This window comes from Carcharhinus amblyrhynchos, chromosome 19, assembly GCF_965287045.1.
Source record: "Carcharhinus amblyrhynchos chromosome 19, sCarAmb.v2.hapA, whole genome shotgun sequence".
Classification (NCBI taxonomy): Eukaryota; Metazoa; Chordata; class Chondrichthyes; order Carcharhiniformes; family Carcharhinidae; genus Carcharhinus; species Carcharhinus amblyrhynchos.
Window position 1 is genome coordinate 31,834,109 of NC_137342.1, and position 16,059 is coordinate 31,850,167.

A 16,059-nucleotide genomic window follows, 5' to 3' on the forward strand; every position below is an offset into this window, starting at 1 on the left:
CATTTAGTGCATAGTCATCAGCAAATAGAAAGTCATGCAGTCTATCAATGAAGGACCTTGGTCTTAGCCTGGAGGCGTCACAGGTTGAAAAAAAACTTGCTGTCTATTTGATAGCTAATGTCGATGCCTGAATTCTCATCTTAGAAGGTGTCAGTGAGCATGGCTGAGAACATAATGCTGAAGAGGGCTGGCACCAGTACGCAGCCTTGTTTCACTCCACAGGTGACAGGGAAGGCCAAAGTCTCATCGATCCATCTGAATGATTTTATCTGAGCTCATAACTTGCTCATAACCTTCCAGCTCCTTTCACAGCTGACAGTGTTGAAGGCTTTGGTTAGGTCAAAGGTGGTGTATAGGTCAGCAGTATGCGCTTGGCATTTCTGCAGTTGGCGAGCAGCGTTATGTTTTCAGCCATGCTCACTGACACCTTCCAAGATGAGAATTCAGGTATCGCTATTAGCTATCGAATAGACAGCAAGTTTTTTTCAACCTGTGACGCCTCTAGGCTAAGACCAAGGTCCTCCATTGATAGACTGCATGACTTTCTATTTGCTGATGACTATGCACTAAATGCTGAAGGTCAGGTAGACATGCAGCATGTTCCCACTGTTGAAACTGCACTGGCTCTCCAGAAGTAGCCCCTGCTCAAGATGTAATATGAACTGGTTTAGGAGGATTCTGGCAAGGATTGTTTCAGCAATAGACAGGAGAGATATTCCTCTGCGATTGCCTTTGCATTTGCAGATGTGAAGGCATCTTGTGAAAGGAAGCATTATTCCCATAAGGATTGGTAATGCTGGGTGAACTCTCTGAGCATTGATGGCAATGATGTGGCCAAGACTAAGGCAGTTGTCCAGATGCAGAGACGGGAGTCTTTCTGATCAACTAGAATAAGGACTGAGATTTAGCTCTAGATTGGAGAGGAAGACAATTTTGTATAGAGCCTGAGTAAGCAATCAAGCAGGGATGGAATCATGTATCAAAAGGTCTTTATTGACAGGCAGCAGGTTTCTCATTTCCTGTTGAAGGAAAGCCTGTCACCACCTGAACACAGTTAGACAAATGTCATAACAGCTAAAAATTGCTTGTGAATTGGAGCGGCAATTTTGGTCGCAGTATGAACAGGGCTGAAACTAGTCTGATCCACAAGCCCGTTGGGGTAGTGATCTGATTCCGAATCCTGGGGAATATTTTGTGGCACAGCGAGGTAGGTAGAAATGCCTAATGGAAGGGAGGAGTGCAATCTGGGGGAAAGCATTCATTCTCCTCTGGTCCATAAGCAACGCTGCAAAAGGTTTCTTTCAGCTGTCAGGCTTCCAGAGGCCTGGGGAACACAGTCTCCAAATGCAAAACCTGCAAGGCAGCTCTAGTCAGCAGCTGCCAGATTCATTTAAAATATTTAAGAGCTAAACTGTCTTCTGGAGGCAGTCTGGCTGTCTGCCCATTGTCAAGCTTCTGGGATGGAGGTGGAGTGGGGTCGGGTTTCAGAATGTTAAAATGTTAAAATCTGCACCAATCACCACAGCCCCATTTTTGGTGGTTAAAAATCAGTCCCATTAGATCCAGAGTCTCCTGTTCCCTCAACACTTAATACGCTAACTGACAAAGTGCATGTTTGCCAAAGTTTTTTTTAACTAATCTTACGTTTGGGACCTTTTATCCCTCTGCAGTAGGACTTCCTGGTATCTGCCAGTGTAATCACTTTGGTTCTTTTACAAGCTTTCCTTCTTGATTCTATCAAGCCTAATCCAGCAAGCACTTCCATTACTCTGGTTCCTTCTACAACTGCTCCTTTGTCATGACAACACTACCTGGTTGTATTGTTCTCGAGCAGGACTTTCCCAGAATACTTATTTTTCTGTGCCGATGCTGACCTGGTTATATTATTTGCTTGTGATGACTCATTTACTGATACAATCCAAGCAGCCACAAAAATTCCCTCACTGTGTGAGCTTGTAAATTCCTGTATTTTGCACTTTGAAAGTTTTGCCTTTAGGTTTAATCATTAACAGACAGTATTTTTTTACATTAATTCATTCCACTATTATATCTGCCTTTTTCAGTTGGAAACATTCCAAAACAAAGGCACCTTCAGGATTCCTGCTTGCTTTTCTTTTTCTTGGCCATTCCCTTCACTTTAAAAAAACCCAGCAGCTGCTTTTAATTTTGACTTCCCCTCCAAGTGATGTTTAATTGGGTTTATTTCAGGGCATCTTTTCACAAAGGTTTCAAACCTCTTTCACTTAACTTCCTCCACACAGAAGCCATAACTTCTCAATTGTTCTCATATATACTTCTGATTCTGCTCTAAGGTGATACCTCAAGTTACTGATCTGTGTGTCTTCTCTGCTTCCCTGTTACTTCACCCAATTTGCTGAAAGCATATATTTTTGGAAGTTCTGACAAATGAAATGTTCCAAAATCTTTGACTTACCTCATCAAGAATTTAGCTATGGCCCAACGCAGCTCGTAACTCTGGTGCAGAGGGACCTCGGGGTCCTTGTGCATGAGTCGCAAAAACCCAGCTTGCAGGTGCAGCAGGTGGTCAGGAAGGCGAATGGGATGCTGGCCTTCATAGCGAGGGGGATTGAATATAAAAGTAGGGAGGTCTTGCTGCAGCTGTACAGGGCATTGGTGAGGCCGCAGCTGGAGTACTGTGTGCAGTTTTGGGCACCGCACCTGCGCAAAGATATTTTGGCCTTGGAGGGAGTGCAGAGGAGGTTTACTAGGCTGATACCGGAGTTGAGGGGGTTGAGCTATGAGCAGAGGCTGAATAAACTGGGCTTGTACTTGTTAGAGTTTAGAAGAACGAGGGGAGATCTCATTGAGACGTATAAGATGATGAATGGGATGGATAGGATAGAGGTGGAAAGACTCTTCCCGCTCAAAAAAGACAGTAGGACTAGGGGGCACAGCCTCAAGATAAAAGGGGGGCGGTTTAGAACGGAGTTGAGGAGGAACTTCTTCACTCAAAGGGTGGTGAATCTCTGGAATTCTCTGCCCGTTGAAGTGGTGGAGGCTGCCTCGCTAAATATTTTTAAGACGCGGGTTGATGGGTTTTTGATAGGAGAGGGGATTAAGGGTTATGGGGAGAGGGCGGGAAAGTGTAACTGAGCAGCGACAGATCAGCCATGATCTTATTGAATGGCGGGGCAGGCTCGAAGGGCTGGATGGCCTACTCCTGCTCCTATTTCTTATGTTCTTATGTGTTTTATATCTGTTGGTATCACAGAATCATAGAGATTTAGTGTGTGGAAACAGGCCCTTGAGCTCAACTTGTCCATGCCACCCTAAGCTAGTCCCAATTGCCTGCATTTGGCCCATATCCCTCAATACTCATCTTACCCATGTAACGGTCTAAACGCTTTTTAAAAGACAAAATTGTACCCACTTCTATTACTATTTCTGGCAGCTTGTTCCAGATACTCACCACCCTCTGAAAAAATTGCCGTCTTGACCTTTTTGAATCTCTCCCCTCTCACTTTAAACCTATGTCTTCTAGTTTTAGATTCCCCTACCTTTGGGCAAAGATATTGACTATCTATTTTGTCTATATCCCTCATTATTTTATTGACCTGTACAAGATCACCCATCAGTCTCCTACACTCCAGGAGGAAAAAGTCTCAGTTATCAAGCTTCTCCCTATAACTCAAACCATCAAGTCCTGGTAGCATCCTAGTAAGTTTCTTCAGCACTTTTTCTAGTTTAATAATATCCTTTCTGTAATAGGGTGACCAGAAATGCATAGTTTTCAAGTGTGACCTTATAAATGTCTTGTACAACTTCAACTAGATGTCCCAACACCTATATTCAATGTTCTGATCAATGAAACCAAGCATACTGGTAAAATAGGCATTCAATCTGTTTACCTGTGGCTCCACTTTCATAAGAACATAAGAGAAAGGAGGAGTAGGCAATCTGGCCCTTCGAGCCTGCCCCGCTATTCAATAAGATCATGGCTGATCTGTCGTGGCTCAGTTCCACATTCCCGCCCTCTCCCCATAACCCTTAATCCCCTCTCTTATCAAAAACCCATCAACCCTCTTCTTAAAAATATTTAGCGAGGTAGCCTCCACCACTTCAACAGGCAGAGAATTCCAGAGATTCACGACCCTTTGAGTGAAGAAGTTCTTCCTGAACTCCGTTCTAAACCGCCCCCCCCTTTATCTTGAGGCTGTGCCCCCTAGTTCTACTGTCCTTTCAAGGAGCTATGAACCTGTAGCCCGAGATCTTTTTGCTCTGGAACTCTCCCCAGCCCCCTATCATTAACTGATTAAGTCTTGCCCTGGTTCAATCTACCAAAATGCATCATCTCGCATTTATCTAAATTAAACTCCATCTGCCATTCATCAACCCACTGGCCCAATTGATCAAGATCCCGTTGCAATCGGAAATAACTTTTTTCACTGTCCACTATGCCACCAACCTTGGTGTCATCTGCAAACTTACTAACCATGCCTCCTATATTCTCATCCAAATTATTAATATAAATGACAACTAACAGTGGACCCAGCACCGATCCTTGAGGCACACCACTGGTCACAGGCCTCCAGTTTGAAAAACTACCTTCTACAACCGTCCTCTGGCTTCCATTATCAAACCAGTTTTGTATCCATTTAGCTACCTCACCTTGGATCCTGTGAGATTTAACCTTATGCAACAACCTATCATGCGGTACCTTGTCAAAGGCAAGGAGACCGGAGATCTTTGACCCCTCAGTAGCCTGATATTTGTCAATTATTTTATGTACAACTTAGCAGCAGGAGTTCTCTGATGTAGCTGTCTTGTAGGTGGACTGGAAGGGACAAAGATGGGAAAACAACCATCCCTACCTAGTCTGGCATACAGAGTTCCCCACTAGATGCTCGACTCCTAATGCATTCTGTTTTAACAATTGAATAGCCAGTTGGCCATAGAGGATTTGGCCCACCACTGCTTTCTCAGAACATTTGGAAATCGTGAATAAACATTGGCCTCATTAAATCAGCCTACAAACATTCATGCTCAAAAGTCATTGTTATCAGTTGTGTGCATATGGAGGTCTAATTACTTGATGAAAAACTCAGTTGCAAAACATTAATGAAATAAAAATAAAAACACTATGCAATTTTTGTACAATCTATTACATTTTATTCAAATATGCTGTTATGGCATCAGCATGTCAATTATTTGGCTATGTTCTAGTGTAGCCTACTTGCTGACACCGTACTCTGGGATTGAGAACATAAATAATCTGCTTTATAAGTACATATAGAAAAACAGTACTTCATTTAGTTTTGGATAATTACATCTGGTAGCCATGTCACTTTTGATATATTTCTTAAAATAAATTACAGTAACATTTCACAATTCGGTTACGTTTACCTTAGTGATGGAAAGGGATAGGCATATACCGAAGGGCAGAAGTTATAGCTGGGGGAAAGGTAATTATGAGGCTATAGGCAAGATTTAGGATACATAGGGTGAAGTAGGAAATTGCAGGGGCTGGGAACATCTGAAATGTGGAGCTTATTCAAGGAGCAGCTACTGCAAGTCCTTGATAAATATGTACCTGTCAGGCAGGGAGGAAGAAGTGATCAAGTGAGGGGACCGTGGTGTACTGAGGAAGTTGAATCTCTGGTGAAGAGGAAGAAGGAGGCTTATGTAAAGATGAGATGTGAAGGCTCAGTTCGGGCACTGGAGAGTTATAAATTAGCCAGGAAGGAGCTAAAGAGTTAAGAAGAGCTAGAAGAGGACGAGAAGACTTTGGCGGATAGGATCAAGGAAAATCCTAAAGCTTTCTGCAGGTATGCCAAGACTAAAAGATTGGTTAGGGCAAGATTAGGGCCAGTCAGAGACAGCAGTGGGAAGTTGTGCGTGGAGCCTGAAGAGATAGGAGAGGCACTGAATGAGTATTTTTGGTCAGTATTCACGCAGGAAAGTCAGTGTCGTCGAGGAGAATACTGCGATACCAGGTAGTAGACTAGACGGGATTGAGGTACATAAGGAGGAGGCGTTAGCAATTCTTGAGTGTGAAAATAGATAAGTCTCCTGGGCCAGAGGGGATTTACCCTAGGATTCTCTGGGAGGCTAGGGAGGAGATTGCAGAGCCTTTGGCTTTGATCTTCATGTCGTCATTGGCTTCAGGTATAGTGCTGGAAGACTGGAGGATAGCAAATGTTGTCCCCTTGTTCAAGAAGGGGAGTAGAGACCATCCTGGGAATTATAGACCAGTGAGCCTTACTTCTGTTGTGGGCAAAGTTTTGGAAAGAATTATAAGGGATAAGATTTATAATCATCTAGAGGGAAATAAATTGATTAGGGATAGTCAACACGGTTTTGTGAAGGGTAGGTCATGCCTCACAAACCTTAGCAAGTTTTTTGAAAAGGTGACCAAAGAGGTGGATAAGGGTAAGGCAGTTGACGTGGTGTATGTGGATTTAGCAAAGCGTTTGATAAGGTTCCCCACGGTAGGCTACTGCAGAAAATGCAGATGCGTGGGATTGAGGGTGATTTAGCAGTTTGTGGATCAGGAATTGGCTAGCTGATAGAAGAAGCTGATAGAAGGTGGTAGTTGATGGGAAATATTTAACCTGGAATTCAGTTACAAGTGGTGTACCTCAAGGATCTGTTTTGGGGCCACTGCTGTTTGTCATTTTTGTAAATGACCTAGATGAGGGTGTAGGATGGATTAGTAAATTTGCTGACAACACCAAAGTCAGAGGAGTTGTAGACAGTGAGGATGGATGTTACAGTTTGCAGAGGGACACAGATAAGCTGCAGAGCTGGGCTGAGAGGTGGCAGACGGAGTTTAATACGGAAAAGAGAGAGGTGATTCACTTTGGTAAGAATAACAGGAGTACAGAACATAGGGCTAATGGAAGGACTCTTAGTAGTGTTGACGAGCAGAGAGATCTCGGGGTACATGTGCATAGCTCCCTGAAGGTTGGCACCCAGGTTGATAAGGTTGTTAAGGCGGCGTATGGTGTGTTAGCTTTTATTGGTAGGGGGATTGAATTTCAGAGCCGTGAGGTCATGTTACAACTGTACAAAACTCTGGTGCAGCCGCCCTTGAAGTATCGTGTACAGTTCTGGTCGCCGCATTATAAGAAAGATGTGGAGGCATTGGAAAGGGTGCAGAGGAGGTTTACCAGGATGTTGCCTGGTATGGTGGGAAGGTCTTATGAGGAAAGGCTGAGGGACTTGAGGTTATTTTCATTGGAGAGAAGGTGGTTACAAGGTGACCTAATTGAGACATACAAGATGATCAAAGGATTGGATAGGGTGGACAGTGAGAGCCTTTTACCTCAGATGGTGATGGCTAACACGAGGGGACATAGCTTTAAATTAAGGGGTGGTAATTATAGGATGGATGTCAGAGGTAGGTTCTTTACTCAGAGGGTAGTAAGGGCGTGGAATGCCCTGCCTGCAGCAGTTGTGGACTCGCCAACTTTAAGGGCATTCAAATGGTCAGTGGAGAGGCATATGGATAACATTGGAATAGTTTAGGTTAGAGGGTCATTAGATTCATTCCAACATTGAGGGCCGAAGGGCCTGTACTGCGCTGTAATGTTCTAATGTTCTATAAAAATTGTACTATTGGAACATGAAAACAGAAGGCATTTACTCACTCAAGTTCCCCGTGTGGATCAAACAAGAATGATTCACATGGGTTAAAGGGGCTTTAGTTTATGCCTAATGACAACTGCTTTATACAGAATTTCCCTCTCCACTACACACGTCCACTTCTCCTCCTTCCAGGTGTAAAACAATGTTTACGGATTTTGCAGAACCCAATTTAGATCCTTTCATACAGCTGTAAGTTTTTGTGGGGTGCATACCAATTTATAGTAAAGTGAGAGCATTGCAATGTCTAATCATGATTATTTTTAAAAATGGTGACGAACTTCTAAAACTAAAAAAAAACGCAGTACTGGGTGTATGTAAAACACTAAGAATATTCCAATCTTCTACTAACTACAATCAGTTTCCACATTTATACAAACCCATGGAACACCAGTGGTCACGTGTGCTCCGTGTGAAAATAACAGTTGGAACATCTACTGATTCAGCATTTCATCTGTAACCTTGTAATGTTTTCTCTTTAGTTTTGGAGGTGTAGCAAACTTGCAATCATTCTACAAATCTAGTTTGCCACTCGCTAATCACAGAACAAAGATCAGCCAGTATTTTCCGATTCTGATCTGTATCATAAGAAAGTAAGTGTCTTAATTAATCTTATGGCTGATGTGACCAAGGACATAAATACTGCAATGACTCATAGCTCTTAATGCGTGATTCATAACAGTTTCTGACCAAATGTTATACTGACCTACTCCATTCCACATCAGCTTTCTAGGCATGTCCACTAGAGAACTTAGAATTTTACGCTGAAAATGGGCAGCATGGTGACACAGTGACTACCTCTGTTGCTTCAGTGCCAGGCACCGAGGTTCAATTCCAGCCTTGGGCGACTGTCTGTGCAGAGCTTGCACATTCTCCTTGTGTCTGCATGGGTTTCCTCCAGCACTCTGGTTTACTCCCACAGTCCAAAGCTGCAGGCTAGTTAGATTGGCTATGCTAAATTACTCCTTAGTGTCCTAAAATGTGTAGGCTAGGTGGATTATCGAAGAGTTGGTGCAGAATCAATGAGCCAAATGGCCTCCTGCACCATATGAATTCTATGGTTCTGAAATGAAGAGATTTTACTCATGATATCTCAATTGTTTGAATCCAAAAGTAGGAAACACAAACAAACAATCTGTGTTTTGAACTGGTCATCACTTCCACAAATTCAGTTTCTCTTCTCTTTTGCTGGCACATATGCTCACCTCAAACTCAGACTGTACCTACTCCACACCACCAATAAACAGTACATGAAATTCATTTTTAGCAATTGTTCTAAGGATGCAGAAGCAGCTGCAAGGCTACTTCACTGTCTATAGTTAGCTGTCCTGAGAGGCTGTTGGTCAGCCTTAATTCTTCCATCACTCATTAGAACCATTGAACATTACAGCACAGAAACAGGCCTTTTGGCCCTTCTTGGCTGTGCCGAACCATTTTTCTGCCTAGTCCCACTGACGTGCACCTGGACCTCCACACCCCTCTCATCCATGTACCTGTCCAAGTTTTCTTAAAAATGTTGAAAGTGAGCCTGCATTTACCACTTCATCTGGCAGCTCATTCCACACTCCCACCACTGTGTGAAGAAGCCCCCCCTAATATTCCCTTTAAACTTTTTCCCCTTAACCCATGTCCTCTAGTTTTCCCCTTAGCCTCAGTGGAAAAAGTCTGCTTGCATTCACTCTATCTATACCCATCATAATTTTATACACCTCTATCAAATCTCCCCTCATTCTTCTATGCTCCAGGGAATAAAGTCCTAACCTATTCAACTTTCTCTAACTCAGTTTCTCAAATCCCTGCAACATCCTTGTAAACCTTCTCTGCACTCTTTCAACCTTATTAATAACTTTCCTGTAATTAGGTGACCAAAACTGTACACAATACTCTGTAGACAACATCCTCTGCCTTCCCTTCATCCGCTTTCCTGGTAACCTCCTCAAAAAACTAATAGATTGGTTAAACATGACCTACCATGCACAAAGCCATGTTGACTCTCCCTAATAAGTCCCTGTCCATCCAAATATTTGTAGATCCTATCTCTTCCTACTCCTTTCAATAATTTACCTATTACTGACATCAAATTTACCAGCCTATATAATTTCCTGGATTACTTTTTGAGCCTTTTTTTAAAAAGAATGGAACAACATGAACTATCCTTCAATCATTCGGCACCTCACCTGTGGATACCAACATTTTAAATATATCTGGCAGGGCCCCTGCAATTTCAACACTAGTCTCCTTCAAGGTCCGAGGGAATACCCTGTCCGCTCCTGGGGATTTATCTATTCCGATTTGCCTCATGACAGCAAGCACCTCCTCCCCTTTAATCTTTACAGGTTCCATGACCTCCCGACTCGTTTGCCTTTTTCCATAGCGTCCATGCCAGTTTCCTGAGTAAATACGGATGCAAGAAAACCCTTTAATATCCCCCCCCATTTCTTTTGGTTCCATACATAGCCAACCACTCTGATCTTCAAGAGGACCAATTTTATCCCTTACTATTCTTTTGCTCTCAAGATACCTGTAGAAGCTCTTAGGATTATCCTTCACCTTGACTACCAATGGATTCAATGGATTAAAGCCCTAATATAATCCTAACAAAGAAGGGCAATGAATGCCCAAGTAAAATTTCAGGGAATTTTATCTTTCCACTATGTGAGATCTGTTCAGAGTGGATTCTTGCAACATCTCAATTTCACAGAACCACCTTTTAACACAATACCAGCTTATATCATGACAAACAAGACATTGACATTTAACCACTGAATAAGTTGAATTCAATTTAATTCCTGCAATCATTTCCTACTGAAGAGAGTATAGTATTGTTATAAAATAATATATTATCACATGAATAAGTATAATCATTCCATGCAAAAGGAAAAGGAACATTTTCAACATATTACTGCCCTACATAAGTCGAGTGTTTACTGTTTTGACCATATGCAAGATCATTCATGTGGACTTTTTAAAGCTCTTTGCTTTCGATGAAACTCTCATCAATACTTGCACATCAACAAGGCAATTCATAACCAATCGTAACCATGAGGCTCTAAACACTTGATTCATTTCCCAGACAGTAAGCTCATGGCAATGCTCAGCAGCAGATGGCTGGAGTACTGAACAATTGCAATGTAAAATAATTGCTCTCCAAGGTGAATGTACTCAAAATAACACATTTCAAAACACATTCTGTAGTTTCAGCATTAGTTGTGGCACAAATGCAGCACAGACTGGTTAATGGAGGAGAAATTAGACAACTGCAGGATTTTCCAGAGCTGCTCATTGCCAGGATCATCTGGTCCTGCCAAAAATCAATAGACCTTTGGTTGGAGCACCAAATTTCCCATGGTGGGTCGATACCCACTTCAGAAAATACTGGCTGACAGGTTAAGTTTATGCAACTTCCCAGACATATTGCCTTTGTCCTTCCAGAAATCACAAAAGTCACCCCGGGGGGAGATAGTGGAAGCAGATACAATAGTGATTTTTAAGGGGTGTTGTGACAGATACATGAATAGGATGGGACTAAAGGGATATGATCTTCAGAAGAGTAGGGGGTTTTAGTTCAATCAGACAGCATGGTTGGTGTCAGCTTGGAGGGCTGAAGGACCTGTTCCTGTGCTGTAAATTTCCTTGTTCTGTGTCTTTCTGGAATTTATTTTGAGAGGATACGGTGTCCATCATTCCGTTATGCTTTTTTCTTTCCAATGCCCTCTCCCCAGTTACCTCTCAAGCAGGGCATGATCATGACAAGTCATCTCTTTCACTGTTGATTTAAGACCAACGTAGGCCAGAGGTATATTCTGGAATATTTACGAAAAGATTGCTTTTCAGGGTGGTAGCTATTGTGAATAACTGAAGATATCACAAGAAGTGATTCTTTAAAAATTGGTTAGTGTCAAAGTTTCAACAAGGTATGCTAGATGAAGTTAAGCGTATTGACTTTTTAAAATGAGATTTCAAATAATTAAGGCAAATCCAATGATAATGGATCCTTTCTTTTCCTCTTTCAACTGTTTAAATGTCCCTAAATTTAATATCTTGGTCAATAATACTTTGACTTAAGCTGCAATGGCAGTAATTCTGTTGGACCATTCGTAGTCAGTGAGACATCAGTTAGCAGTCCAACCCAACACTGGGCACCAGCTGTTATACTGCAGCAGAAGCCCCTATACAATAAGCTTGAGGCCATGGGTCCGTTGCTTGGATAAGATTTACTAAGCACAAGCCAGCAAGGCATAGAAGATATTTTATAGATTTAAAATACCTCTAAGGCAGAAAATCCAGTTTTGTAGAATATTAGTGTAGAGGAAAGCCATTGTACTCTTCACAGCAAATTAAAAATTCAAAACAATACAACATAATAAAAGCAAAATACCGTGAATGCTGGAAACCTGAAATAAAAAACAGAATGCTGGAAACACTCAGCAGGTCTGGCAGCATCTGTGGAGAGAAACAGATTCTGAAGAGTCATATTAGACTCAAAACCCTGCAAATTAACCCCCTTCACAATAGTGTTCTTTGCGCTGTGATTGGCACACTTCTACACTTAAAACGTTAGAATAATCCACTTACATTTGGCATCATCTAGAACTACACCAAGAAGTAGCAAAGTTTGTCAAAACATCAAAAGTTTAGCAATTTCACATCCTTGTGGTTTCATGAACCAAGACAAAATTTCCAACCCATTTGCAGTATGTGCAATTATTGCTTTCTAATACCTCTAAACAGGAGGAAACATTACAAAAGAGAGGCTTGAAAAAAAAGACCCACATGGTGAAAAGGTTACTATTGTATTGAGTGCTCTGAATGATTAATGCAATAAATGGGTTCAAGCTGCGTACTAAAGAATTAACAGCTGTTCAGAGTGAAATTACGTAGGAATGCATTCACAGTGAACAGCTTTTAAAGCCAAAGAACTGATACAGATTTCTACATCATTAGTCCAAGCTGAAAATAACAATGACTTGCACATCAATGCAGCTCTGTCACCAGGCCCATTGAACCTACTGGTACCAATGTATAACAGGGAGAAAAATAATCAAATCAAAGATAATATGCTCGTTCTGTGAATCTCCTTTTGTCCCCTTAATATCAGTGTAGCCTTAGAATGCAAAAATAGTTTCACAGCAATGCTGTGGTTTACATAAATTTTAGTCAGAAGTTTATGTCTCCAGTTGATGAGATGCATCAAGTGTGCGAATACAGTGGGTGGTATGCAGTGGTTAGTATGCTTGGCACCTCTCACTTTCAGCTCTTACCGCTGGCTAGCAGTACAGCATTGTGTGAGAGAGAGAGAGAGAGGGGGGGAGAGAGAGAGAGAGCCAACAGTATTAAGCTCCACCCTGCCAGTACACAGCCTCTCCATCAGCAAGCCCTAGCCAGTGCCTCCCCATGGCAACAGGCCCAAACTAAACTACAAGGGACTGAAGAGGCCTGGCCCCAAAATGAGAAGCATGTAGACCCACCGACAAGTAGTTCTCTCCACCATCAAGTGTCAGACTGCTTGGCATTGCACCAATCAATAGTGTATTGAGATGGATAGAAAACTGGTTGGCAGTTGGAAACAGTAGGAATAAGTAGGCCTTTTTCCAAATTTTCCAGTGACTAGTGCGATACCACAGAGATCAGCACTGGGACTCCAGCTATTCATGATATATATTAATGATTTAGATGAGGGAACTGAATGTAATTTCTCCAAATTTGCAGATGACAGGAAGCTGGGTGGGAGCGTGAGCTGAGAGGGGGATGCAGAGAAGCTTTAGTGAGATTTAAACAAGCTGGAGTGGGCAAATGCAAGGCAGATGCTCAATTTTATAGCAAAAACACGGACAGATTATCTGAATGGCTATACCTTGAGAGAGGAGAATGTGCAACGAGACCTGGGTGCCCTTATACGCCAGTCAAAGTAAACATACAGGTGCAGCAGACTGTAAAGTAACAAATTCTATGCTGGTGTTCAGAGTGAGAAGACCTGTATACAGGAGTAAGGATGTCTTATTGTAGCTATATACAGCCTTGGTGAAACCACACTTGGAGTGCAGTTTTGGTCCCCTTTTGTAAGGAAGGATATAATTGCCGTAGAGGAAATGCAGCAAATGTTTACCAGACTGATTTCTGGGATGGCAGGATTGTCATACGAAGAGAGATTGAGTTGACTGGGCCTGAATTCACTTTAATTTAGAAGCGTGAGGTGGGATGCAATTGAAATGTATAAACTTCTGATGGTTTTGGGCAGACTGGACACAGGGATGTTGTTGCTTTGGTTGTGGGGTCACAGTATCAGGATGCAGCTTTGGCAATTTAGGACTGAGATGAAGAGAAATTTCTTCTGAGAAGATTGTGAAGCTGTGGAATCCTATATCACAGAAGACTGTGGATACCATCACTGAATATGTTTAAAGGAGAAAATAGATAGATTTTTAGACTCTTAAGGCGCCAAGCGATAAGGGGAGAGAGTCAGAGTATGACATAGAGGATCAGCCATGATCATATTAAATGGCACAGCAGGCTTGAAGAGCCAAATGCCTGACTCCTGCTCCTATTTTCTATGTTTCTAGCATATTAAACTGTCACCTCGACAGAAAGTGTTGTATAATGACCTATAGCTTATATTATTTAGTCTACAAACAGCAGCAATAGCGATTTGATGTACTTTTAGTCTCCGTGTCAACATCACGTATATAACCTTCATATAACCCACCAATTCTTGCCATGCGATTAGTACACTTACATTAAAGAAAAGAATGCAACAGATGGGGTATTCCTCAAACTCTACACAGAGAATACGGTTAGTGAAGAGGCTCGCTGCTCTTTTCCAGATTCCCAGTCAGCAAAGAGCTGTTCAGTAAGCCCACCATCATACAGCTCAAAAAGGCATCGGCCATCTTGTCAGTGGTAAAGCCTGGGAAATGATGGCATTCCACCTGAATTCAAAACAGAAAACCAACTGGCACTGTGGCAGAATCTCCATGAATTTTTGTCTCTCTGTTGGAAGAAAAGATCTGACTCTCTCAACGTGCATAATGCAAATCTTGTACAAAAGGAATCACAGTGACTAACTACCACCAAGGCATCTGTCTGCGTTTTCCTGGCCAGACTGCAGACCCTAGCATCACCCTCAGCCTCAGTTTACTTCAGTGTTGGCACAGAACAGTCAGATTTTTTCATTTTGGCAGTTGGTGCCGTGAACAGTGCAGACAACTGTACATTGCCTTCACAGACCTCACCAAGGCCTTTGATCTCATCAGCACAGATGGACTTTAAGCAATTAGAGACAATAGGCTATCCAGCCGAACCCTTTTGATATAATTTCTGCTTTCCATGAGAACAGTTCCACCAGTTAAAAAGGGAGTTAAACGCCAGACTCTTTCAAGATCAACAACAAGGTTGTGTCCTGGTGCCAACTCTTTTGCTAATCTTTCTACAGGTTCCTATTGTGCATTTTCTGCAGCTCAAATTAGGGTGTTTACTTACATGCCAGAGCTAACAGTGAGCCGTTCAACCTGCAAGGCTGCATGGCAAAACCACGCGCCAAGACCAAAGTACATGATGCCTTCGTCAGCAAGTTGCTGATGAGGCTGCACTGGCATTCCACACTGAACTTCACTTCCAGCAACTTGTATATCTGTTCTTCCAGGCCCTGCAGGATGTTTGAACAGGTGACCAACATCAGAAAGATTAAAGTCATGGACCCTGAAGTACAGGCTCCACCTTCCATCAACAATCAATAACCTCATTCTGTACGTCAATGGCAGCTTCACATATCCTGGATCAACAATCACCAACAACCTGTTCCTTAATGGTGAAAGTTTCACCAAGATTTATATTACAGCAAGGTCTAGGCAAAGTTGAGAAATTAAGCGTGAACCAATACTAAACTAACTGAAAATACAAAGCTCCACCTGTACCAGGCTTGGGTTCTCAGCACCTTCCGTTACACTAATGAAGTCTGGACAACAGATGGAAGCCAAGAAAAACAGCTGAACAGCTTCCATTTCTGGCGCCTCAAACGAATGTTTGGCATCGCGTGGCGAGACAGCAAATAAGATGATACACCAGCATGCAGGGATTCCCAGCAGGTTCGCTCTCTTGATTCCACGGCCTGACAGTGCAAGGCAAATGGTTAATGGCCACATCCCCAAAGACATGCCCTATAGCGAGCTTACAATTGGCATGAGACTAAGAGGTCACCCACATTTGCACAACTAGGATGTCTTCAAGTGAGAATGCAAGTTGACTTTGATTGGAATTGATGCATGGGAAGTCCTCGCTGCTGAGAGAAGTGCCTGGAGATGTGCAGTCAAGATGATGTGTAAAAATACAGAGCCTGAATAAACTACTGGTTGGTGGAAAATAGCCACACGAAGTACCAGTTAACCGAGGGCCATGCTATTTATTTGTGCCAGCAACGAAATGGATTACCATTCATACTGCAGCCTCTACAGTCACAAT

At 42.4% G+C, this 16,059-nt stretch overlaps 1 protein-coding gene across 4 annotated transcripts in view; it reads right to left on the bottom strand.

The window, feature by feature from the left end:
• Positions 1-16,059, bottom strand: part of LOC145355420 (plexin-B2-like) — a 253,321-nt gene that overhangs the window by 110,917 nt on the left and 126,345 nt on the right. Inside the window, exon 1 of one of the 4 annotated variants that reach the window (XM_080207501.1) lies at positions 2,435-2,475. The exons of the other annotated variants lie outside the window; for them this stretch is intronic. Coding sequence (XP_080063627.1) covers positions 2,435-2,439 — 5 coding nt within the window. The 5' untranslated portion in view covers positions 2,440-2,475. Of the gene's footprint in view, positions 1-2,434; positions 2,476-16,059 lie in introns of those variants that run through there. 4 annotated transcript variants of the gene reach the window in all.